The following is a 26,540-nucleotide window of genomic DNA, read 5'->3' as shown; positions in this document are numbered from 1 at the left end:
CATGTGATGTATTATATACATTTTCAATAAACAAATAAAAAAAAAAAAGTATAGGCAGCCGACTCCCTGCTTAGCCCTGTGCTGGCACACTGCGGGTAGGCTCCTCAGGCATCCGAGCCCCCACCTATATGTGGCATGCAGTTGGCCCCAGGCCACACCTTGCACCCTACCCCCCGCTGCACAGTGAGGGTTTGGACACGGGGCCTGGCACTCAAATTCCTGAGGCCACACATAGTTGAATATAAGAGGTATTATTTTAAGTAAGGCAGAGCTACTGACTTTCTCAAAAGGGTCAGAACACCAAAATATAAAAAGTGGGACTATTGGCTTTATGGAGGGTGTCCGAATATCAACATATATCAAAGCATATATATTGCCAATGTCAGAAAATGACTTATAATTATTATGAAATGTATTTTTCATTAATTCACAAACAGCTTAATGATCCATCAAAGTGATTGCCATCAAACAATTATTAAAGCTTTATTAAAATAAAACCAAAAAAAAATATTAAGCTTTTATTAAGTAGGCAGATTTCTGCTGATGATAAAAAAATGATCTGATAGATTAAAAATAGATATAGTCTCAGACAAGGTATCTTTGGTCATGGATGTCACTGCACGGGCCCCCATTAGTAAAACATTCTCCTTGTTTGTCTTTCTCCTGGATGAAAATTCAGTTGTTGACCCTGGCATCTCCCCTGCTTGGGTTTGCCTAAAAAACGGTGTTAAATCCTGGTGTGCGTTGTGCAGTACTAGTATCTACACTCAAATTTGAATCCTCGGCTGAGCTGCCAGAGGATTCTAAAAAAGTCACCACTTTCTGTTTCTTATATCTTTCCCACGGTCTGGGATTCTTTAGTTGATGTTGGGATTGTATGTAGAATTAATCTAAAAGATAAGGATGGATTTTCTTTTTACTGAAATTGTTAATATCGTTCTGCTTTTTGTTGATTTTTCTATTTAATTCAATATTGTAAAAATAGCTTTGTTCACTTTGTCAACTGCAGATTTTGCACCTGCGATTGTGTCATTTTTAAAGATTCTCTTTTCCAAGTCCGCAATGATTTCTAATTGTCTTTGCTGTGTTCCAAAACTGCGTCAATGCCTAATACATCTTAGTCATGGCACTAACTCACAGAGGAGGAGGGAGGGAAGTAAGGAATCTTGTTACCAATCCTGCATATTCCACACTTTACGAATGAGCTTCAAAGCAATACCTCCCTGGAAGGTGAGATTGAGTAGTGTCAGTTAACCACTGAACTCTTGAAACACTGCTTGGACAAAGTAACTTGAGACGTGAGGCAGTAGTACTTGGTAGAAGTAGTACCTCAAGTAGTGCAACATCTCTGGGGGCTCAACCCTGCTCCCAAAAAATCTACTTGATCTACATCTCTTGGCTTTACCAGTGTCCTCCGCATCTCAAGGCTATCCAAGGCTGCATTCTTCCAATTTCACATCCTTAGGAAGCTAAAACCCACTATGCAAAACTTCAGAAGGGCGATGTATGTTCTGGTGTGTTCTCAAATTACCAGCAACAGTGCAATATTTGTAGGCTAATCCAGCCCTTAACTAATAGGGCTAAAGGCTGGCCCACCCATACAGCAAACCTATTGATCATATCGTTCCCACTTGAGATCTACTCTGGCTGCGCTTCAGGACACACAGAAATCCACAAACTGTTTTGGAGCACAGCCAGGCATATGAACCTAACACCATTACCGAACACCAGATTACTAATTGCTGACTGCTTCAGGAGGAGCAGGCAATGCCTGCTCCTTGCTGCTCCTAGGGTAAAAAGAAAAAAGTGCACACAAGGAACCAAGCTTCTCTTGCCCAGCACCCAAAGCATGCAACTTCCTTGCTGAAGCTGCAACCATAGCTGTTACCTTTAGGAAACTCCTGGTGATTGACTTATTAAAAAAGATTGTTGCATAATAAACCATAACCTTAATATGTGCACCTCCCCTAGATGAATGCTCCTGTCCCTGGTAGTTACAGGTGAATCCTACGTTCTCTTTGTTATACATTTTTCAATTGAGACTAATATATTCGTAATATTTTCTTTAAAGGTATATCCTTTTATGGCTAAATCTGTGCTACAGAAATATCATAAATTAAGAATAAAAATAAATTAATAAATACATGTTGATAGTAATAAAAGCATGATAGCATGTCAATGTCTGATTTTTGACATAGACCTAATTACCCGTACACGTGTGCGACTGTCCCCTGACTACTATGAAATAATTTGTGCACTTACCCATTTTGTTAGAGCAGCTGAGGCAGCTAACACATTGGCACACCTTGTATAAACAAAGGAATCTGATCTCGGATTTCATTGTTTAAATTACTGATGTAATCTGTTCTGTTCCACTTCATGTGTCCTTTCCAGAGGCGAATGAGAGAGAGGCTGTATTTCCTCAGTTTATGATTTACATACACCAGGCTTGGGGTTTTGGGTGACTTTTCTGTTGTGGTTTTAATGGTTGGTAGTGCATTGATGTGTGGATCATAGTGCTGTTGTGTGAGGACGAGAATGAGGTGCTTTGGAGTAGTATCACTGTGCCGGAGTCTAATTCTTTGATAGTAATAGTAGGCTAGTTGTACTTTGGTTGTAGCTCATATTGTGGGACGATAGTGTTGTACTCCTGTAGTAGTGCAGTCCGAGAGAGTGATAGTACTCTGCCAAGGGCTGGTAGTAGCGTGCTAGTGCAGTGCAGAGGGTAATGCAATGCTATGGACACCTGTGTTGGGCTGTGGGGTAGAAATGTGGTGCCTTGGAGTGGTAAAGAGAGATTGGGTGTCTTGCCTGCACCAGTGGTGTGGCGGTACTGTGGTATTTAATACGCTTCCCAGCCGAGTGGTCGCTCCCTTTGGCTCCGGTATCGTTTCCTAACGCTTTGTGCTGATATCTGTGCTCATTCAATTGCCTGCTGTGCGCTGTGTATGCCGCTTTGCATATTGTTTCATTATTGTGTCATTTCACATTGCCAGCGCGACTTTGCTGCTCTTTTCGACTTTTCCTCCAAGCGCCCTCCATTTTGTTGTTGTTGTCCTGTTACCTAGCCCGCCCCGCCTCCCAGCTGAGACGCCCTCGCCCCTCCCCCTCCACCATCCATATATGATAGGAGTTCCCGCGCGCAGCGTCAACGCACAGCGTCCGCGCCAACCGCGCCGAAGGTGCGCCAAAGGTAAGCCCGTCTACGCCCGGACCGCGCCCAGCGCCAGACCCCCTGCCCCTCGCGCCGCCCAGCCCTCCCGCATCACCTACGATGCCGCCTCCCTCCTAGCCCTTAACCCCGGCCGCGCTCCCAACTGCGTCCAAGCCGCCCCTGGACAAACCCATGGACCTTTCTCCTGCGTCACCTGCAAATTCAGCGGCACTGTCAACATCTCCGCTACGCCCACAGCACAGATCCCCGACCCCAATCACCTTCAATGCATCCTTCTCAACACCCGCTCCGTCCACAGACATGCCATTGACCTTTGGAATCTACTAGACACCATTTCCCCGGACATCGCCTTCCTGACAGAAACATGGATGAATGCTTCCTCCGCACCCGACATCACCATTGCCATCCCTGAAGACTATAAGATCACTCGCAAAGACCGTACCAGCCACACAGGAGGAGGAATCGCGATCGTCCATAAGAAATCAATCCGCATCTCTACCAGCTCTGACGCCAACCTCGCCAACTCCGAACACCTCCACTTCCAGATCCACATCGACCCCAAGACCACACTTAGAGGCACCCTCCTCTACAGACCACCAGGACCCCGCGCAAAATTCAGTGAAGACATCACAGACTTCATCACCCCACACGCGCTCCCCTCCAAAGAATACATCCTTTTGGGAGACTCAACTTTCACCTTGAAAAGATCAACGACCGCAACACCACCACCCTCTTGGACAACCTCGCCAACCTCGGACTTAAACAACTAGTCACCTCCCCCACCCACATCGCAGGTCACACTCTCGACCCCATCTTCACCTCCAGCAATCATGTCTCCTTCAGCCACACTACGGAGCTCCTCTGGACTGACCACAGCTGCGTTCACTTCACCTACAACAAACCAAAACCCAACATCCACCTCCAACATACCCTGCAAAGAAACTGGAACAAAATCACCACGGACCAAATCTCCGCATCGCTCCTTCAAAACACCCCAGCCCTCTCCTCTAACGCTAACGAAGCCGCCGCCAACCTCACCCTATGGTTATCCAACACCGCCGACACCTTAGCTCCACTGAAAAAACGTCAAAGTAAACCTGGCAGCAAGAAAGCCTCATGGTTCAACGATGATCTCAAGAAGTCCAAGAAACTCTGCCGTTCCCTTGAAAAGGCCTGGAAAAAAGACCCAACCACCAGCACTAAGGACGCCTTCAAAAGCGCCCCCGCACTCACCACCAACTGATCCGAAAAGCCAAGAAAACAGCATTCAAGGATCGACTTGACAACAACGCCCACAACAGCAAGGAACTGTTCAACATCGTCAAGGAATTTTCCAATCCCTCGGCCAATTCCAACGACATCACCCCCTCTCAAACCCTCTGCGACTCCCTAGCCTCTTTTTTCCACAACAAGATTGCAGACATCCACAACAGCTTTGACAACCAACCCGGAAACCAACCCACCCCACCATCTGCTGACCATCTTCCCCCCGTGAACACCCTTAACGCCTGGAACCCAATCTCCACTGAGGACACCATCCGCCTGATGAATTCCATCCACTCAGGATCCCCCACAGACCCATGCCCTCACCACATCTTCAACAAAGCAGACTCCGTCATAGCACCGCACCTCCGAGACGTCATCAACTGCTCCTTCAACTCCGCTACCTTCCCAGAAGACTGGAAACACGCTGAACTCACTGCCCTTCTGAAGAAACCAACAGCGGGCCCCACCGAACTTAAAAATTACCGCCCCATCTCGCTTCTTCCATTCCCGGCCAAAGTCATCGAGAAAGCCGTCAACAACCAGCTCGCCGCCTTCCTCGAAGCCAACAAATCCCTCGACCCCTCACAATCTGGCTTCCGAGCAAAACACAGCACTGAGACCGCCCTCATCGCAGCAACAGACGACATTCGAACCCTACTGGACAATGGAGACACAGTCGCCCTCATCCTCCTCGACCTCTCTGCAGCATTCGATACAGTCTGCCACAGCACCCTTCTACAACGCCTCAATAACATCGGAATCCAAGGAAAAGCACTTGAATGGATCACCTCGTTCCTCACCGGAAGAACCCAGAGAGTCCGCCTTCCTCCATTCAAGTCCGAAGCCTCTGAAGTCATCTGCGGCGTACCACAAGGATCATCACTCAGCCCCACCCTCTTCAACGTTTACATGAGCCCCCTCGCGGCCATCGCTCGCCAACACAACCTCAACATCATCTCTTACGCGGATGACACTCAACTAATCCTTTCTCTCACCAATGACCCCAGCACCGCCAAAACTAACCTACACGAAGGAATGAAAGAAGTCGACGAATGGATGAAACAAAGCCGTCTGAAACTGAACTCAGACAAAACAGAAGTCCTCATCTTAGGCACATCCCCCTCTGCTTGGGACGACTCCTGGTGGCCGGAAGCCCTCGGAAAAGCACCCATCCCGACAGACCACGCACGGAACCTAGGTGTCATCCTGGATTCTTCACTCTCAATGAACAGACAAGCCAGCGCCGTATCCTCTTCCTGCTTCAACATTCTTCGCATGCTCAGAAAAACATTTCACTGGATCCCCTCCGAAACAAGGAAAACAGTCACCCATGCTCTGGTCACGAGCCGACTGGACTACGGAAACACCCTCTACGCAGGTACCACCGCTAAACTCCAGAAGAAACTCCAACGAATCCAAAACGCCTCAGCCAGACTCATATTAGACATCCCACGCAACGAACACATCTCTGGTCACCTTAAAGACCTCCACTGGCTACCCGTCAACAAGAGAATCACTTTCCGACTGCTTACCCACGCACACAAATCACTCTACGACATCGGACCAGATTGCCTCAACTCTCGACTGTCCTTCTACACCCCCTCCCGCCAACTACGTTCTTCCAGCCAAGCCCTCGCCACTATACCTCGCATCAACAAGACCACCATGGGAGGCAGATCCTTTTCATACCTGGCTGCTAAAACATGGAACTCACTCCCCGCTTACCTTCGCCTCACCCAGAACCACCTAGAGTTCAGAAAGCAGCTTAAAACGTGGATATTTGACAAATAATCCTCCTCCCCTTCCTAAGCGCCTTGAAACCCTCTGGGTATGTAGTGCGCTATACAAATCTTTTGACTTGACTTGACTTGACTTGACAATGCCATGGTGGAATTTGGAAGAGAACTGCTTCCGGTAGTGGTCATGGGATTGTCTGAAAGTCGATAGTGTAGTAGTGGGGCATATTGCATTGGTGCTGGTGGTTATTTATGGGACTGGAATGGAGTGCAGTGCTACAGAAAGATCCGTGGTCCTGGGCGAGAGAGTGTGAATGATTGGTAGGTCAGCAGTTGGCATTGGCAGTTAATGATGTGGTGGGATGCAGTAGTATAGCTACAGTGGTGGTAATCGGGGGTTTCATGAACCCCACACTTTAGTAGCTTGAGTGGGTAATGGATTACATTGGGCAGTTCTGTGAAACATAACATTTATGGGTTAAATCTTTTTATTATTATTGTTGATATTTACACAGCACAATTGCATAACTTAAAATACGTCTTTTGTGTGATTGACTCGCAATCTCGTTGATGCTCTTCTACAATGGGCAGTATACTAGATGTAACATGGAGTTTATCTAAGATACAAGATAACATAATACTGACATTCCCCAACTCCCGGTACTCCTGTTACAAACTATATGCATGTCAGTTGTACAGAGGTATCGCCAATCTGTTTTTATTATCAGTAGAGGGATCTATTCTGTGTCCGTAAGTCGGACAATGCAAAGGTATTTCTGGCAAGTGATCTCCTTGAATTCCGTGGACAAAAGAGTGAGGCATGGTCTCCAAACTTCTCCAAAGGTGGACTCAGAATTTTCAGAAGTGGCATTTATTTGTTCCATCCCTAAGATGAACCATAGTCTGTCAAGCCAACCTAAATACGTGGGTGTTTGCGTCCCCCAGTGAGTCAAGATATTCGGAAGCGCTGCGCCCAGGGCTAGTCCCATCTGTCTCTCTTTGCGAGATTTAAGTGGATAGGTCAAGGGGTTAGGCAATACCAAAACCGTGTATGCAGTAAACCATGGGATCTGTGTGTCAAATTGTTGATCTATTTCATCCAGAATCCATTTCCAGTAAGAAGTCATAACTGGGCAGTTCTAAAACTGATGTAGGAGCGTGCACACATCCGCGCTAGCAAATTGGGCTGCGAATCAGACAGGTCTCTCCCTATTTCTTTTGCCCATCGTTTTTGGCTAGGTGTAGGTTGCGATGGAGCTGGCTGGTGGAGCATTGTATAAAGTTTGGAGATCAGTCTTTAATCCATGGTTTTCGTGACCAGCCACTTCTCATACTTTGTTAATCAGCGGCTGACTAATGGAAAGGTAGTGGGATGAGGTAGCCGGTGTCGTATCTGCAAATAACACAGCCTTTCAGTCTCTGGTAGTGCATACTTTTGGCGTAATTGTATGAAGGGAATAATGCCCTCTACATCAAAGATGTGCCCTGCTGCCCTGCATGGTGTACCATGTCACACTTTAAATGCTTTGCCTCACATGCCTGGGAAAAAATCCCTATTCTCAAATAAGGGTGACATGGGGAGGGCAATGTGGTAATTTCTCTTTGAGAAGCTACACCATCCTAAACCTCCATCACTGTCTCTGTAATTGGGGACTTCTGTAGGCTCCGCGGCCTGTCTGATTTCTTTAAAAAGGGTACCAAAGGGGGAGCCTCGCTATCGCCCTGTCCTGGAATAACCAGTGCTTTTCTGACTGTTCTCTATTCCATTCCACCAGATATCGCATCTGAGTCGCTCGAAAATAATCCAGCAAGTTTAGGATCCTCAACCCTCTTTCATCAGGGCTCAGATAACCCAGCTCCCGTCGCAGGCGCTTTTGGGTTCCCGCCCACACAAATTGGAGTATGTCCTTCTGTAGTGAAGCAAGTATGCATCTGGTGGGAAGACCTGTAGTGTCTGAAATAAATAGAGGGCTTTGGGTAGAATTAATATTTTTATAGCAGCAATTCGCCCCAGGAGCGACAGGCAGTGGCGTTTCCAGTTGTTTAGATCTTCTCTAATTTGTCGGGACATTGAGGTTAATTCAGTATGACCATGCGTGCGTTTGTTCGAGCCAGTTTGATCCCCAGATATGGGATAGAGTCGTAGCCTGTGTCACTGGGAGACAATTTCCCATTGCCGTTAGGCGGTCGCGTGTATTAGATAAGTGAAGGGCTAGAGATTTGCCAACATGTACTTGGAAGCCAGATGCCAGACCAAAGGTGGATAATTCCTCCAGAAAGGCTGGAAGCGACAGTTCCGGGGCCTCAAGTGATGCTAGTATATCATCAGTGTAAAGGATAATTGAATGCTTCTCCCCTCCAAATAGAATGCCTTTATAGTTAGGATTTTCTCTAATCAGCTGAGCCAGTGGTTCAACATACAGGGCCAACAAAAGGGGCGACAAAGGGCACCCCTGTCTGGTCCCCCGATTAATGGAAAAGAAGCGGAAAGAGCTGCCATTTACCCTAACTGTAGCTGTAGGAGTGCTATAACAACTCACCACCCAGTCCCGAAACCGGTCCCCCATGCTAAAGTGAGTCCGCGTTCGTTCCAGATATCTTCAATTAACCCGATCAAACGCTTTCTCAGCATCGACCGTCAGTAGGAAAGCAACCATGCCTGTGTGATGGGCCTTATTGATTAAATGTAGGATCCGCTTTGTACTGCAACTGTTTTGGTGATTTTGATCAATCCTGCTTGATCCGGGTCTATAATAGTAGCCATCAGTGGTCCTAATCTTGTTTTGATTTGCATATGGCTGGGTCCAAACTGAGGTGCCATGGTGTGCAAAATAAGGATGGACTGGGATGCAGCCTCGGGTAATTGGCAGTAGTTGCGATTAATTCAAGCATTCCATTCATCACTTTTTAGTACACTTCAATGCAATATGCTGCAGGCCACAGAGAAGCAGGGTGGCTGCTTACTTGTTTATTACCACCCCGGTTTACATTGGGAAAGAAGAGGGGCCACAATCTTCACACCCACTATCATTGGGCAAGGCTGGATAGAACATTCATGCCCTCACTGGCGCAGTACTTTGGTGGAAGTAACTCTCGCAACACAGTGTGAGGGTGTTTATTTCACCCTCAAATCCATACCATGTTATTCTACCTAGTCATGTCCTTATTTATTTATTGATTGGTTTTATGTACCGCTAGCTAGACCCGAAGGTATTAGAGCTCTTTGCATATAATGTGAGATTGTTTGATTGAAGTACATACATGCATACAGACAAAGGAAATCATTCGGCAATCCTTGGTGATTAAGACCCACAGCCAGTGGGTGCTATTTTAAAAGTATGCATTGCTACTCAACTTGATTAAGACATCAATATTCATATTTGCTTTTACAAGCAAAGCATGTATTTTCCATTGATTTGCTAATAGGAATGCTTCACATTCACCATTCATGTATTTGTATCTGGAGAACAGACGTACGCATTTCATCTCATAAAGTAGAAATCTATATTCATTGGTCTGTTCTTTTATTTTACAGCTTGGATCGTCATCTTCTGTTCCTTTCACTTCTATATTCTCACAGCTGTTCATGACCGTCGTAGTTCCACTTATTATTGGGCAGGTAAGAGTTTAAGATATCTCTAAATTGAGTTCTTCTGCACTGTAGTTACTTATGTGTTTGGCGAGACACTGAACTCACTCATCTTCACACCACCTGCTTAACCCAATGTTCTAGAGCCTCTGCTTGGGGTGCTGCTGATTATTTGGAAGTATTAACAGTAATGTTTCAAGGGTTTCTGTGAAATAAATATAGGTTGGGGAATTGTGATGAGCCTTTAGAAGATTATGAGATTCAATCAATACTCTCTCTTCTTCCCCAGCACGTAGCTGAAGCTAGGGTGGGTGGCAGACTGGCTGATGTAGGTGCTCTGCTGGGTGTGGAAATGGATCTTCAGTAGGCTAGGAAAAGCATGGTGGTACTTTCAAGTTCCCAGAAAACATAGACATGTACTCTTCCCATATTTGTAGGCACCGTAGTAGCATCACTACTGTGGCGACTGGATCTCTTTGCTACTCTATTTTACTTAGGAAAGCACTGAGTTGGTTTTCTTTTGCAAAGCAAAGAGTTGGGAAAGAGGATGTTAATCTTGGAAGTCTTTGCAGCCTCGTTTTGCCAACCACTCTTCTAAGCAGACCAATCAGAATCTTTTGTGGCGTCCTGGTCTCATTTTACAGGTGGGACACCAGCCTAATGTTACTTTGAAGAGATTTTAGGTTTATCACTGCTTCAAAAGGTCATTTATATGCCAGTCTAATTGCTGAGAGAATTAATCACTCAAAACTTAAAGATGCAGTGAGCTGAAGGCTAGAAGTTCGAATTCTGCGGAGGACAACTTAGGCATCCTTCTTCCCAATTTTGTTAAACTGATTACGATTGCATATGGAATTAATAACAACTACTATTTTGCAGCACTTAGAAATGGTAGAAGCATGGTATTGAAGAAGCATTATGTAAAAAGGTAGTACTAGTATTCGTGTGCTAAAGCCTAAGTCCTCAGAACTCTTCCGCACCATTTGCAGTTTTCATTGGTTAGTTTCTTCACAGAAATCATTTCAGACAAAGTAGTGCATTGTAACTTATTGCAGACCACATACTGTCTGAATGAAGTGTAAGCATGGGCTATGAAACTTTTCAGAGGACCCCAGTAGACTAAAATATATGGAAATATTACTGAGGACAAATTGTCATTACGAAAAATGCATTTTATTTTACTTTCCTTCCATCTTGGGGCCATATTACATATTGTGCGTCTGTTTTTTGCACACCCAAGTCACAATGGTATTTATGAAGGGGTGACAGATACTTGTGCATCAACTTCTGTAATACAAGTAGCACCGGCGCTTTCATGAGAGATGTTCGATTTGGGGATCTCTAGTTGGCACAGGTAGGTTACTTGTGACAAATAGGGACCCTTGCCTCTACTCAGGGTAAGGGGGTACACTCCTAAAATAACCCCGGCTCACCCCCTTGGTAGCTTGGCACGAGCAGACAGGCTGATCTTTTGGGCAGTGTGTAAAGCATTTGTGACCACATACAGTAACCCAGTGGCAACACTACAAATGGTCACCACACAAGGTTTATATGAAAAATAAGTATTCTTTATATAGACTTAACACAAGACCATTAAGCGACAGAAATCGACATTACTATACTTAAAGATGGTAGTTTTAGCTTAGTTCAGTTCAGTTCTTAAGATGCGACACTTTGCGTCAATGTACCTTACGATGCGTTGCTCTTCCACAAAAAGTAATGTTGCAGTGATGGAAATGCGGCAAAGTTTCGGTGCAAAGAAATAAAGACGTGAAGAACTTCCAGATGCGGCACGCTTCTCCGATGATGCGAGAAGTCTCGGCTTGGTGTCAACTGCAGCGGCGACACCCTTGTTCAGCAATGCGACGGCAACAGCTTCAGCTGTGACACTCTTCTCCGACGTTTCCGAGAAGCTTCCGCACGATGCGACAACTACAGCGGCGACATCCTTGTTCCGAAATGTGACGGCAGCAGCTCCGATGGCGGTGCGCTTCTCCGGGGATGCGAGGAGCTTTCCTCGATGCGGTGCAATACGACAGCGGCGAAACCCTTGTTCAGAGATGCGACGGAAGCCACAGTGACGCAACACGCTTCTTCCTCGTTGCGATAGACTTTTCTTGATGCAGTGCAATACGACAGCTAAAGCGGCAACACCCTTGTTCAGAAATGCGACAGCAGCAGCAGCGACATACTTCCTCTTCATTGAGAGACGCTTCTCTCGATGCGGTTCAATACCACAGCTCCAGCGGTGACACCCTTGTTCAGAGATACGACGGGAGCAGCAGCAGCGACGGCGACACTTTTCTTCCTCGTTTAGTCGCGCTTCCAGATCCTTGCGACTTGCAGTCCCTCAGAAGGCCCAAAACAGCAGCAGGCGCTTCCAAAGAACTCTGAGAAGCTGGGGGGTGAAGTCTGTTGTCCCCGAGACTTCAGCAGGAGGCAAGCTCTATTCCAGGCCCTTGGATATCCTTCACAAGTTGAAATCAACGGACACAAAGTTCTTTCTCCCCTCTTTGGTAGTCAGGCAACCACTGCAGGCCAATCCCCCAAGCAGCACTTCAACTTAGGGATAGTCTCTCCTCAGTTTCTTCAGGTTCCTTCTCCTCAGCATAGGTTTCTTCTTGTATTCCAAAAGTGATCTAATTTCTTGGGTTCAGGGTCCCAATATTTATACCCCAAAATCCTTTGTGCTCTGAGGGCAGTGGGGCCTTTGCCCAGTCCAAACCAGTTCTGAAGCACTCTGTTTACAAGACTCCTTCTTTCCTCTCACAGTGCAGGGCAGAAACATCAGACGCCCCACAGGAGGTGGAGCCAGTACCGTAGAGTGAAAGCACAGCCCTGGAGCACTTTGTTGACAGGATTCCTTCTCTTCTTTCACAGTGCAGAGCAAAAACATCAGCTGCACCATAGGAAGTGGAGTCAGCATTGTTGAAGGCAGAAACAGACCTATTCAGGTCCCAGGTGCAACTCCCCCCACCCATCTAGTTGCAGATCTCTCTACTCACCACTGAGCTGACTCATTCTGTCTCTTGGAATCCCCCAGCCCTGTCACTCAAACTCCAGACAAGGAATACACAACCTAGCAGAGGCAGGCTTTGGATAGTTAGACAAGAAAATACCTACTTTCTAAAAATGGTATTTTCAAACGCAGAATGATAAAACCAACTTCACTAAAATATGTATTTTATCATTCTGAGTTCAGGCATACTAAACTCGAATTTCTACCATGTTCCCTGAGTCAGTTAGGCTTATAAGAATGTACTAATCTAACTGACCATTCTGGCCTGTGGAGAACAGGTAGCCTTGCAATAGTTAAAAACGAAAATGGCTGTAATTCACTATTAGGACATGCCACAAACACTAGGGCATGTCCTACCTTATACTTACAATGCACCCTGCCCTTGGGCCTACCCTGGGGGGTGTCTGATATGAAGAAAAGGGAAGGTTTAGGGACTGGCAAGTGGGTGCACTTGCCCAGTCAGCATGGCAGTACCAGACTGCGCACAGGCTCTGCAATGGCAGGCCTTAGACACATTTTACAAGGCTGCTTCTGTGGGGGGCACAACCAGTGCTGCAAGCCCACCAGCAGCATTGGGATTTACAAGCCCTGGGCACACGCAGTGCACTGTACTAGGGTCTGACAAGTAAGCCAAACAAGCCAATCATGGAATCACTGATCAATATATTAATTTACAGTAGGGAGCACTTGCACTGTGGCACTGGACAGCAGTGGCACAGTGTCCAAAGCATCTCACACCAGCAAAAACACATGAGGCAACAGCAAAAATGGAAGGGAGACCCATGCCAATGGCGCCATGTCTAACAAGAGGCTATTGCCCCATTTGCATGAGGGCGTGGCCCCATGTGAGTAAGGGACTTTCTTTACCTCCGCGCCCGTGTCAAACTATGGACACTGGCGCAGCGGTAACCATGCCCTTAAGAGACGCACTGAAAATGTGTCACAAAAAGGTGGCCCACATTCAGTGCACCTCCTAAAGGCAGTCCTCTAGGGGAGTGAAAGAGTAGGTCCCCAAGGACCCACCAGACATTTTCCTGCAAGCAGAGACAGTCTCTTACTTGCACCTACCTGCAAGGCGATATCTCTTTCCTCTCTTCAAAGTGCAGGTGGCATGTAGCCTGCACTGTTAAACACAGAGCTGCTTTGAAACAGCCGCTCCGTATTTCACTTGAATGTGATGCCCTCAGGGCAGCACCAGTCTACGACTGCCCTGGCGGCCCCATATTCTTTGTAATATGGCGCACTGTTCCTGCTTGCACCTGGAGCAAGATTTGAAAGGTGCACTGTGGCACAAACAGGGAAAGTGGGCCATATACATAATATGACCCCTGATGCGTACCTGTCAAATGCCCTTGCAATATGCCAAACCATCAGACTGTTCTGGCTTTTTAGACTATTCAACTTCGCAAAATGCTGTTGTCCGAAAATCCTGGTGCTCCCCTTAACTTTTGAACTGGCAAAAGTATCTTGATTTGTAGAGTGCAGCAGTTACCCAAAGGCTTCAAGGCGCTATTGCTGGCCATCCAGAGCTAAAACCGAGCTGTAAATCCACCTGAAAAAAGTTATCTATAAAGCTTAAAACCAGGTTTGAAGTGCTTTTCTGAAAGGCAACAACTGTGGGACAGCCCTCCGGCTTTGCGAAAAAGTTCCAGTGTCTGCTTGCAGCAATTGAGAAAGCTCTATCTCCCTATTTCTTCTTTTGTGTGCTAGGCACAGTAAGCAAGTTTTGGTGTGCCAAACGCAGGTTTCTACCTGGAGAATGCCAGTGAAACATATCTTTAATCCTCCCCGGACTGGGGAGAAAATGGGCCTCATGCACTGTACAAAGTACTTTAAACATAATGCACTTTCTTATAGGGAGCCAATGTAAGGCCCCCAGCCCCATAGCAGCCGATTAGCGCCTAGGAATGTCAGGAGTTATTCTAGCAAGCGCATTCTGTGCTACTTGGAGTTTGTGCTGAGTGCTAATGTTAGAGCCCAGATAGAGCGAATTGCAATAGTCCAATCTGGACATAACCAGGGCTAATTCAACCTGCTTTCGTGCTGGCTGAGGGATAAGAGGAAACATTTCCTGAGCATCCTTATGAGCCAGAAGCAGGTTGGCCTGGGCATTGAGTGTAAGTTCACTATCTTAAGAAAACACCAAGATTTTTGGCCTTCTCCACTGGGATGGGACATATGCATAGGGTGTCTGGTCACCAAAAATATTCCAGCTCAAAGAGCTTGGGCCAAAGAGAAGCACCTTGGTTTTTATCACCATTTAATTTCAGAGAATTCCGTCCCATCCAGTCTGCCACTGCCAACATGCATTGAGATAAGTGTTCTGCCATAGTGGCTGAGTTCTTGGGAACTGACACAATAATCTGTGTATCATCGGTGTATGATAACACCTGCATCTCAAAGGCCCGAATTATATCCTCGAGTGGTGACATGTAGAGGTTAAAGAGAGTAGGGCTTAGTAATGAGCCCTGCGGCACTCTAAGCGGTAGGGAGAAAACCTGTGAGTAGAACTGCTGTAACAAAAGACTCTGCGAGCGATCCCTAAGGAAAGAAGACCGAACTACCAGGGCTTGATGTGTGATACCCATGTCTTGAAGGCACTCTATCAACAGCAAGCACAAGATAGTGTGAAATGCCATGGATAGATCAAGGAGTATCAATGCCACGCCTTGTCCTTCGTCCACTAAGCGCTTAATGCAATCCGTGGGTGACATCAGCGCAGTTTCAGTTCCATGATACTTCCTGAAACCAAACGGAGAATTGTCCAGCCATCCCTGCTGTTCGGTAAATTCCATCAGTTGGATATTTAGGATTTTAGCAGTATACAGAAGCAGCTATATAAGGCAATAGTTTTTACAGTCCTTACAATCCAAATTATTTTAGAAGGGGCCTGATCACTACCTGCTTCAATCGCAGCGGGTAAGAATCAGAAAGAATAGCATTTTTCATCAAATTGGAAAGCAGTTGAGCCACAATGCTGGCTACCATGTGAAGGATTGCTGGAGGACGAATAGCTCTCGTTACAACACATATGTTTTCTACGCATGCCTCTACAAGGCAAGTAGTTACAATGACGTGTTGTTACATCACATGCCATTACAACGCAAGTCGTTACAATGAATTGGTGGGGGGGGGGTTCTGGAGTTTGGAATAGTATAATTTACTATTCCAACTCCAGTGTGTGCAACAGTAGGGAAGGTGTTGGATTGAAAATCCAACAAATCCAACACCTTCTGCCCCTATAGAAAGTCGTTCTAACGACTTGCGTTGTAATGGCATGCGATGTAACAACACTTCGTCGTAACAACTTGCGTTGTAATGGCATGCGATGTATTGCATGTGTTGTAAACGATGTTTCCCCTGGAGGACCGGATTCCAGAGGTGACCCAGATTTAGTATCAAGTTTGTACTGCTCCATCATCCTAGGGGTAAAGGATGGGAAGACAGAGAGTAATTTAGGCTCTTGGTCCCTATGCTGAGACGTCTTGGAAGATACTGGTTGAGGAGCTCTAATCGAGGGTTGCTGTGCATGGGGACTTGAGGGTTTATGCACTTCAAAACCACCATAGATGTCAACAATTTTACATTGAAAGAAATTATCTAGCTGGTTGCAGAATTTTTGTGAACCTTCAGGCTCTCCAGCAGCCGGAAGTGTGGAAATCTGTTGGACCACCCTAAAATGTTATTTGGCATAGGTAGCATTTTCAGTTTTCTGAGTACAATATTTAGATTTCTCCTCAGTCAGAGCTAATTTGTCTTGCTCTTACTATATTTTCCTCCAGATTCGTTCTTGTCGACGACACGCCTGCGTGAGCATTCTGAGTCTATCATTATACCAGAGTTTAAGGGGGGGCTAGCCTGTTGGCGGCCAAATCCAGCTGCTCTGCAAAAGCATCAGCACTCTTGTATACATTCTCCGAAATCTCAATGGGTATGCCATCCAGAGTATTGGACAAGGTTTCAACCGAAATCCCTTTCCAATTTCTATCCCATGACTTACTCTTTGGGGGTTGGCAATTTCTAATTTTGGAGGAGGGTGTAAAGAAAAAGCGACTCTGTCGTGGTCAGACCAGCTGAGGGGAGGTACTGGTTGATGGGACACCCTAGTACCTTCAGAAAATATACCATCTAGGGTGTGACCTTGTTGGACTTGGCCCTTCTGGCAGGTCCACCCCTGAAGTTTTGTGCTTGTTATATGTGACCTGGGAACGGTGATCCCCTTCTGAGGGTGTGTGTGGTGAGAGAGACCTGCCTCCCATAGGAATGCATGGGGAATGTATGTGGCTCTTGTAGTTCCTGATGCGGGAGGCGTGCCGGGTCGAGTCTGGTATGTGTGCGCTCGTGAGGTTGAATGCTACAAGATGATGTATGCAGCATGTGTGTGACTAGAAGGGAAGTGCCACTTCTAGACCTTGGTGCGTGTGTGCAGTAGGTGTGCTGGCGCATGATTGACTGAAGCCGGCTGGGCCTTCCCCCACCAGGCTGGCTCCACCCCCCTGGGGTGCGTCCAGTGTCCCTAGCCTGGCCAGTAACAAGAAATTCCTTATAACCAGTTCTAGCTGGTTCTCTCCCAGCCTGCCCCTTTGGAGACAAAGGAAGCTCATGTATAAAAGGAGGGTGGGCCCTCTTCTCTCTCTTCCTCTTTTCCAGCTTGTCCTGACTGGAACCCTGCCAGGGGCGTGCTGCTGCGTGGGCTCAGGGTGGGCTGGCCTCCCTGGGCCCTGCCCTGCTCTTGACCTGCTGATGGCCCTTTTTCCCTTCTAAGAGCTGATGTGCTCCCCCTGAACTCCTGGACTTCCTATGGACCCTGCTTCCTATGGCCCTAGTGCCTGGGAGCGCTTTCCTGCTGTCCCAGCGCCTCGGGGCGCGTCATTCACGCTTCTAGCGCTGGGGAGCGCTTTCTTGCTGTCCTAGCGCCTTGGGGCGCTCATGCGTGTTTCTAGCGCTGGGAACGCTCTCCTCCACCAGCCGGAGCCCACCCGGCATTTGCCCCGTTCGTGTGGCGGGGGGGCCGAGCCCCCAGCGAGTGCCTACCTCGCTTGCCCCGTCCGTGCTACATTTATCGAGGGAGCCTACTGCTCTTATTTCCCCCCCGAGTTCACCACCGCAGCCCGGGACCCCTCGTGAGGCCTACCCCCGGGCCGCGCTGGGATTGGCTGCAGGCCCGGGCTGGGCTGATGACGTCTCCCCGGGCCGCGCTCTGATTGGCCGGCGGCCCGGGGCGCCTTGAGAGGCGGAAGTGAGCCAAGAAATGCAGGGGGCAGCGGGAGCCTACTCCGCGCCCCTGCGTCCCACCAGGAGGAGTGCCGTTTCCCCCCCGGGGCCCCCAGGAGCGAGAGGGAGCCCCGGAGAGCGAGGAGAGACCGGCGCGTCTGCCCGCCAACCGGTGAGTGCTGCAGGAGGGGAGGCGGGCGTCTGGGCACATTGTCGGTGCCCGCCCCTCCCCTCCAGCGCGAGCTCCCATGTGCTTGAAGGCCTGTGGGGCCCCCAGTGATGCCGGGTCCCCCGAGGGGGGACCCCGCCTGCCCATACCTTGCCCCCTGAGCCCCGAGAGGCTCCATCTATATTTTAGCCCCCGAGCCCCGAGGGGGCTCCACCGTGTCCTTGCCCACGAGCCCCGAGGAGGCTCCACCGTGTCCTTGCCCCATGAGCCCCGAGAGGCTCCATCTATATTTTAGCCCCCGAGCCCCGAGGGGGCTCCACCGTGTCCTTGTCCACGAGCCCCGAGGAGGCTCCACCGTGTCCTTGCCCCATGAGCCCCGAGAGGCTCCACCACGTGTCCCTGGCCCTTCAGAGCCTGCGAGGCTCCCCCGATGCCCCTCAGCTGCCCAGCACTTCGTGGGCGGCTGACACGTTTAGGTTTATTGTAGGCTACCTGCAGCCCACCCTGACATTGAGACTTTGGGCGTCCTAGCCCCCGAAGGCCAGTTGGCCTGTTGAGAGTACTCGCTAAATGTTAACTGTGTTCCTTGAGAGTTATTCTGTGTTTCCTTCCTACAAGTACGTCTGTGGTGTTATGTACCTTGCCATCCCTTTCGTATAACCTTGCCTCATGTATGTCGATACTGGTTAGAGTGAGTTCTATTGCTAGTCCTATGAGACCCCGGGGCGTGACGTATTCTAATGCTAAGCTCCTGGTGATTATGTGTTCTAGTCCTAGTCCGAGGAAGCTCCCAGTTGTTATATGTTCTAAATGCCAACTCCATCATGTGCACCTTCCTGGCAGTGGTCCCTTGGCCCTGCCCCTTTTCCCTTGTAACCCCTGCCGTGCCTCGAGCACATTGTAAAGTGTATGTTCCTATGTGTCCTTCTTAATACAAAGACTATTTTCATATATACTTGGTGTGGAGTTCCTTTTGTGGGAGGCCCGTGATGTTGTTGTTGGTGGGTGCGTGCGCAAATGCTTCACACATGTCCTCCGAGATAGGCCTGACTGCCCACGCCGCGTTACCTAGAGGGTGAGCAGGGGTCAACTTTACATAGGAGTGGCGGTCTCTGACTGGCTGTGGCGCAAGCCCTGGCCGGCCGGGGGTCCCATTTCCTACAGACCTGCCTCGTGTGAGGGGGATAAAACCAGTTTAGTCATTCCCACGTTGGACAACATTTTAATAATTGCTAGTGAGCCTTGGTGGTAGTCCTCTTCAAGATGAAAATTAAAATCGCCCAGGATGGTCAAGCACCAATTAGTGATAAAAGGTTTAGTGATGTATCTTAGCTCATTTAATAAAGGGAGTCTGGGTCCTGGAGGTCTATATACTAGCAAACCTGTAAAGGAACAGGAGGTAGCTGATAGTATAAGTTTCAAATGGAGGGCTTCAAAAATTTCTAAATCAAACCAAGATTCCTTCAGACATTTATCCTGAGTTTTAAACACAATAGCCAATCCCCATCCTGGCCTAATCGCCCTGTTCACTTGAGTAATTGGAAGGAATGGCATCAACTAGGTCTGAACCAGCCGTTTCATCGGCCCAGGTCTCAGTTGTAAAAACCGAATCAGGGTCCCAAGAAGCTAGAAAAACATCAAACTTATGTTTTATAAGTGAGTGCGAATTTATGAGGAACTCCTTAAATGTAGCTTCTGATGTAGGGTTAGGACAGCCTTCAACTATCTCTGGTGTGAAGACTAGTTGGGGATTTTCCTCCAACCTGTTGAAACCTATGCCTTGTGGATCTTTCATCTTAAAACCATAAGTCAATCAGCAACATTGCTGTTGCTCATAAAGGTCCTGGAAGAGGAACACAGTACAAGAGGAGGATTCCCACCTACCTCGTAACTTCAGTAGGAAGTTTCTGGAGTATCTGGTGACTGATACTTGATCCCCATTAATCCGACCAAGGTTTTGGGTGCCAGGCAACGTCCGGATGCAGACGGGTCCAGGTGGGCTTCCCTTAGGCGAACCTCTGCACTTCCCATACACATGTCCCTTAAGTAGTAGCGTGTAGTTACCACTACAACTCTACCTGCACGTCCCCTACCCAACCTGGAAGTCCATGGCAATCTGCTTCCCTCCGCAACAATCATGCCGTTAGGTTTGTGGCGCACCAGGGAAGCAGGAGAATACAAGTTTAAATGAGTCAACCACATATTTTCAAAAAAAATGGTGGCACAGTTAAAATTCCAGAAGGTGTAACGGACGACACAAACAACCCCTTAATCATGCATGCATGAATAGTAGACTTTAACAAGAGGCTCACGCTCCTAATTGTTTGATCATTTCTTTAATAAAATCTCCTAATCTCATATCTTCCTTTATTCATCATTGTACATACCAGTATTTCATTCCATAATTAGTTTCACTACCGATTGCAGGCAGTGCACGACTTAAATTTCGCAAACCTTTTTAGGATACCTGCCCCATTGTCCGGGGTACTAGGGATTTAGCACAACCCTGGAAGCATAAAAAATAAAATACACGAATAGCAGTGCCTATCATAATAGTCTTCGTAAATCACAACATTATATCTGTATAGTTTTGTTGTGTGCACAAAAGTAGGCCACAGTCCTCCTGGCCTGTCTGATATAGCATTGTGTATCTCATTCCTTGTAGGAAACTGATAGCCAACATGGCTGCTGTGCATTCGTGTAGTGGATGCTGTGGTCACATAACTACTGTGATTACCGACTTTTCAAGACAATAACTTAATTCAGAACAAGAGCCCATTATTTCCAACATCTAACACAAGGTGTTTTCTAAATATTTTACATCAAAAATATTTTACAAACTTTCAGAAACTATTTACTTTTAGCTATTTTCTGATTTTTATCTCATTGTTGTGAACACCAAAACATTTTTATAATCTATAACAAAAGTATCTAAACATTTTAGAGACGTATTAATTGTATTTTTACGTTAGGGATATTCATTTTTCACTTATTCACAGTCTTAACAAGATGACCGTGACTATCCCCACCATCTTTTGTTTGTCTTATGAAATCTTATTTGTAGTAACATTCGTTATATCACAGAATCCTACAGATTTCACACAATACAAATTTGACATCTTAATTGTTTCTTTTACCCTAATCTTATTTTCCAAAATATTTCTTTCACAAAAGTAAAAAAGCGATCGGTTGAAACCTTTTCAGTCATGTATTTCAGAATGTAATCCACAATGTCGCACATTGTAATCTCTTCGGTATAGTGCTTCTTCTCGTTGACTGTCCTACTAGTTTCAATTCTTTAGTTTCATGTCTCCTTTCTATAAATGGATCACCACTGAGGACATCTCATTTTTCGACCTGATAATTTATATACTGAAAGTCTTTTTTTAACATCTTTGTTTTGCTCACATAACCTCTCCACAAGGGTATTTCGATAGGTAGATTAGATTTATTGTTGCATATGGTGCAAAATGCTTAACTTTAATTATTTTTGCAAGTAATTGGATGCTGTATTTCCTCCCCTTTTATTACGTTGTTACATTGTGCACATTGCGTGCATGGAAATGTACACTTCAATAAGGATGTAAATTTGGTTTGTGTCAAGGTTTTGGATATATTTGCTTTCACCATCTGTTGTATATTTCTCTTCCTAATGTAAATAAACATAGATTTATATTTTCAGAGATCATTTAAAGTATCCTCATTCTCCAAATTATTCCAGCGTTTGTTCATGATTTTACTATTATCTCTTCATTCATAATAAGTTGACTGAAGGGCAGGTTCTAAGTCACTAATTTTGGATAAAAGTTTCTAACGCCTAATATGCTGAGCTAGTCTGTTTTTTTGTCAAATGAAGGTCGGTAATACATTTCTTTTGCTAGATTTTTATTTTTAATTCTACAAATGTTTCTTATTGTTGCTCAATATTCAAGCTGAATTAGGTGCTATCATGTTAAAATGATTTCCAAATTCATTAGGCTCCTCTGCTTTTCTGTAAATTTAATATATTGTCTATCTATCAACAGCATTGTAATAGGTGGCCTTTTCACCATTGGTTTGACAGTATCAACTTATGTTCCTTTTGATGCATAAATATACTACTGTCTTGTATCTGTAAGTAAAACCTATCTCCGATTTTAAATATGAATATTATAAAACTGCCTCCTTCTTACCTCGTGGGATATTGAATATAAATTTCAATATGCAGTCATCAGTGACTAAACATTCTATAAGTTTTAGTAAACTGTTGGTGTATCTGATTAATGATGGATTCAATTGAATTAATTGTTTCAGGTTACCATGTAAATACTTTACTAGTGATAAAGAATGTGATTCTTGTCAAACTACAATAGATCGCCAAGGAGGCTCTATTGGATTTTGGGTACCCTATATATTACAGGAATCATATCTTTAGGTTGTAATAAAATCGTTTTCTCACACATCAATTCATGTGTTTTGTATTTTGTCTCTATTAGAATTGTGATTTGCTTCTTGATTTCAACGGCAGATTCTTCCGAGGATTTTCAGTTATATTATTCCTCTATCAGTAACAGTATATATGTAAACTTTCCATACTTTTTCCATGAAGACAATAGTTCCTTCTCCATCAGTCTTTTGCACCACCATTTTCATTTTTTTTTGCTAGATGAGATAATCCTTTCCTTTCAAAATATTCACAATTGATTCTGCATCTTTTAGGTGAAGAATAGATTTTCTGGACATCTTTCAAATCTGCTTTTTCAAATATCTGTATTGCCTTCATCACAGGGGCGGTTCCTGTGTTGATTTTGGTTTAAACGTTATTTCCTTGTCTGGATTATCCTGAGGTTGGTGAAGGAAAAATGTTCTCCATTCCAATTTACAAGTGAACTTATAGACATGTCCCTTTGTTTCCAATACATATGAATTTTGATTTGGAACACACTGACAATCCTCTTTGTAATATATCTGATAGCGGTGGTGAGATAATTAGTTTCGACACCTTGACCACTGAATTTTCTTGCGTCTCAGTCTTTAATTTTTCCTCCTACTCTTTCTTCACCCTGGTTTGGTCTAAAACGATGGCTTATTGTGCCTTCTAAATTCTTCTGTTTGTGGTTTTCCAATGTATTTTGTCATCATTAGTACTGCTCCATGCCTAACTGTCAGATGCAGAATCTGATGTGTCTGACTGGGTTTTAGGTTGTTGACCTCTCCTGCAATAAATGTTTGCCCATTTGTCCAGATTTCTTTTATAATCGTATGTCTCCCAAATTATTTTTCTCATTTTGCTATGTTCAGTTTCATTTTTATACTTCACTTTCATCTCATCCATCTCATCCAGGTAACAAAACTAAAATTATACTATGTTGTGATTCGTTAAGAATGTGCTGATAGTCACTGCTAAGAGAGTACTTTATGTTAATGATTTGAGCGCTGTGTCAAACCCATAGTTTACTTCAAGATGGGACACGTGTCCCGAAAGGTGTTAGGAAATATATGTTAAATACTGCCTGAAATTGGATGAATTAAGAAAGATCTGCGAGTAAGAGGTTTTATTATAGCCCGCTGCCAAAGGCTATACCGGTTGGTAAAGGTCCTGAACCCAAGTTATATGCGAGTAAGAGGTTTTATTATAGCCAAAGGCTATTCCGGTTGGTAAAGGCCCTGAACCCAAGTTAAAGGCCCGAGCCACAGCTGAAGGCCTTTCAAGAGGGTGAGGGCCTTTAACAACAGGTATAGCCCAATGCACAAGAGCTATTAGAACATTCCACCCACTAAGGGTAGAATGTTCTAAATTAAAAAGGGAGAGACAGAAAGACAAACATTAGAATGTTCGAGCAGAAGGCTTATACCAGCCATAATAAGCCCAGGTCATGCAATTTTTTATTTGTGTGGTAACGTAAAGGAGAAATAAATATTAAATATGACCGATTACAGCACCCCAAAATAGTCAATGCTTCAGGGCTGACTGGATGCTTTGAATAATCTGAAAAAACAGGTCAATTCCTATATGGCCCTGGAGCAATTTGATGCGAGGTTCTCATTTCAGTGACTTTGTGCATTAAATAAAACAACCACAGTTAAAAATCTAAGGTCCTGTAAGAGCACAGGGACCACAAGCCAAAAAGTTAAATGGCAGAAAGCAATCCACTTACGATCACAAAGAAATGTCTTCGACAGGGTATATCAAACGTCAAACACTTAAGTAACGCATCATCTGACTTTAAACCATGGTGTCAGTCCTGCCGTGGCATTTAGAGAAAAATATAAACTAACGTGGAAACGCGGCACAAGGGAAGGTGTCTGTTTAAAAGGTTCATTCCCCAGCCAGAAACACATTTTCCGACCTATGTAAAAATCAATGCAAGGCAAGACAGTGTTTTCCACCCACCTTTGCATTTTCTTTAATACAACTGCTTGATGCTGTCCTAACCTTTTACTTGCTGCATAAGAAGTCATCTACAGGCCTTCTCCCTGTCGCTGCCCCCCCACCCGCCCCTTCTCCCTGTTGCTGCCCCCCACCCGTCCCTTATCCCTGTCGCAGCCCCCCACCCACCCTTCTCCCTGTTGCTGCAAGCCCCGACCCCACCCGCCCCTTCTCCCTTTCTCTGCAAGCCCCCGCCCCTCCTGCCCTGTTGCTGGCCCCCACCCGCACCTTCTCCCTGTCCCCGCCCCTTCTCCCTGTCGCTGCCCCCCACCCACCCGCCCCTTCTCCCTGTCCCTGCCCCCCACCCACCCGCCCCTTCTCCCTGTCCCTGCCCCCCACCCACCCGCCCCTTCTCCCTGTCCCTGCCCCCCACCCACCCGCCCCTTCTCCCTGTCCCTGCCCCCCACCCACCCGCCCCTTCTCCCTGTCCCTGCCCCCCACCCACCCGCCCCTTCTCCCTGTCCCTGCCCCCCACCCACCCGCCCCTTCTCCCTGTCCCTGCTCCCCACCCACCCGCCCCTTCTCCCTGTCCCTGCCCCCCACCCACCCGCCCCTTCTCCCTGTCCCTGCCCCCCACCCACCCGCCCCTTCTCCCTGTCCCTGTCCCCCACCCACCCGCCCCTTCTCCCTGTCCCCCACCCACCCGCCCCTTCTCCCTGTCCCCCACCCACCCGCCCCTTCTCCCTGTCCCTGCCCCCACCCACCCGCCCCTTCTCCCTGTCCCTGCCCCGCACCCACCCGCCCCTTCTCCCTGTCCCTGCCCCCCACCCACCCGCCCCTTCTCCCTGTCCCTGCCCCCACCCACCCGCCCCTTCTCCCTGTCCCTGCCCCTTCTCCCTGTCCCCGCCCCTTCTCCCTTTCCCTGCCCCCCACCCACCCGCCCCTTCTCCCTGTCCCTGCCCCCCACCCACCCGCCCCTTCTCCCTGTCCCTGCCCCCCACCCACCCGCCCCTTCTGCCTGTCCCTGCCCCCCACCCACCCGCCCCTTCTCCCTGCCTGTTGGACAGGCCACGTGAAGGGCTTGCTCCCTCCCCGCATGACAAGGCCCGAGCCCGGCCCTCCAGGTGTAACCCACAGTAACCACCCGCTCCCCGTCTCATACGGGACCCCTGCCCCGGACATCCCTGCATCATGGGCCCGAATCACTACCGGCCCCCTCGCCCGGCCTGGGCGCCATCTTGGACATTGCACCACAAGGCCGCGTGGCCTCCAATCGACCCTAACCCTGGGCCTGGCCAGGCCCCGACATCCCGGCACCACCATCCACCCAGGAGGTGAACGGACCACTTGGCAGGTCAATGGGAGAAAGAAGTGTCGATGGCTCTCCCCCGCCAGGTGCCGATCGCCCCCAGCTACCCCAGGCGCTGGCTCCACCCCCCTGCTGGGTGTCTGGACTCCCTCATCCCGGACCTCCCGACCTCCAAGTGCGAGGGTCCGGACATCAAAGGGCGCCAGACCTATAACTGGGGCAGCTCCAGAGCAGGAAGGCAGTTGTATCCTGGAGTCGAGAGACGCAGTGAAGAACTCATCCTTGACGGACTACTGGCGCTGCCGTAGCCCTGCCTTGCGAAACTACCGTCTTGCCTGCTGGCGCTGCCGCAACCTTCTAAAGCCTTCATCCTCGTCGGGACCTGCTGGCGTGGCCGCGGACCGTTTATAACTACCACCTTCTCGGGACCTGCTGGCTCTGCCGCGGCCCGATCATCTAGAACGCCGAGCTCGAGGATTGTGAGCTATCCATCTTATCATCGCATCTACCAGATTGGTAACGAGACTGTCCCGCTACCCCTTCTCCCCAAACCAAGAGACTAGAATCGAGGGGACCCCTGAGTCCAGACCTCCTTGTACCCTTCCACCGTACTTAACGAATTGCTTATAAAGAACGCTAAACCTTATTTCTGTGTGGTGTACCTCTGTGGGGGGGAAGTTACTCGTCTGTACGATCACTGGAGACGGCTCTCCC

General features: G+C 47.2%; 1 protein-coding gene across 1 annotated transcript in view; it reads left to right on the top strand.

Annotated features, from left to right (window-relative positions):
* The window catches only part of SLC10A7 (solute carrier family 10 member 7), an 872,524-nt gene that overhangs the window by 648,881 nt on the left and 197,103 nt on the right, over positions 1-26,540 (top strand). Inside the window, exon 7 of the mRNA XM_086962267.1 lies at positions 9,713-9,796. Within this exon, the coding sequence (XP_086818393.1) occupies positions 9,713-9,796 (84 nt within the window). The remainder of the gene's footprint in view (positions 1-9,712; positions 9,797-26,540) is intronic.

The sequence above is a fragment of the Lissotriton vulgaris genome, chromosome 3_1 (assembly GCF_964263255.1).
Source record: "Lissotriton vulgaris chromosome 3_1, aLisVul1.2, whole genome shotgun sequence".
In the NCBI taxonomy this organism is placed as follows: Eukaryota; Metazoa; Chordata; class Amphibia; order Caudata; family Salamandridae; genus Lissotriton; species Lissotriton vulgaris.
This window is presented reverse-complemented; position numbering and strand designations above follow the sequence as displayed.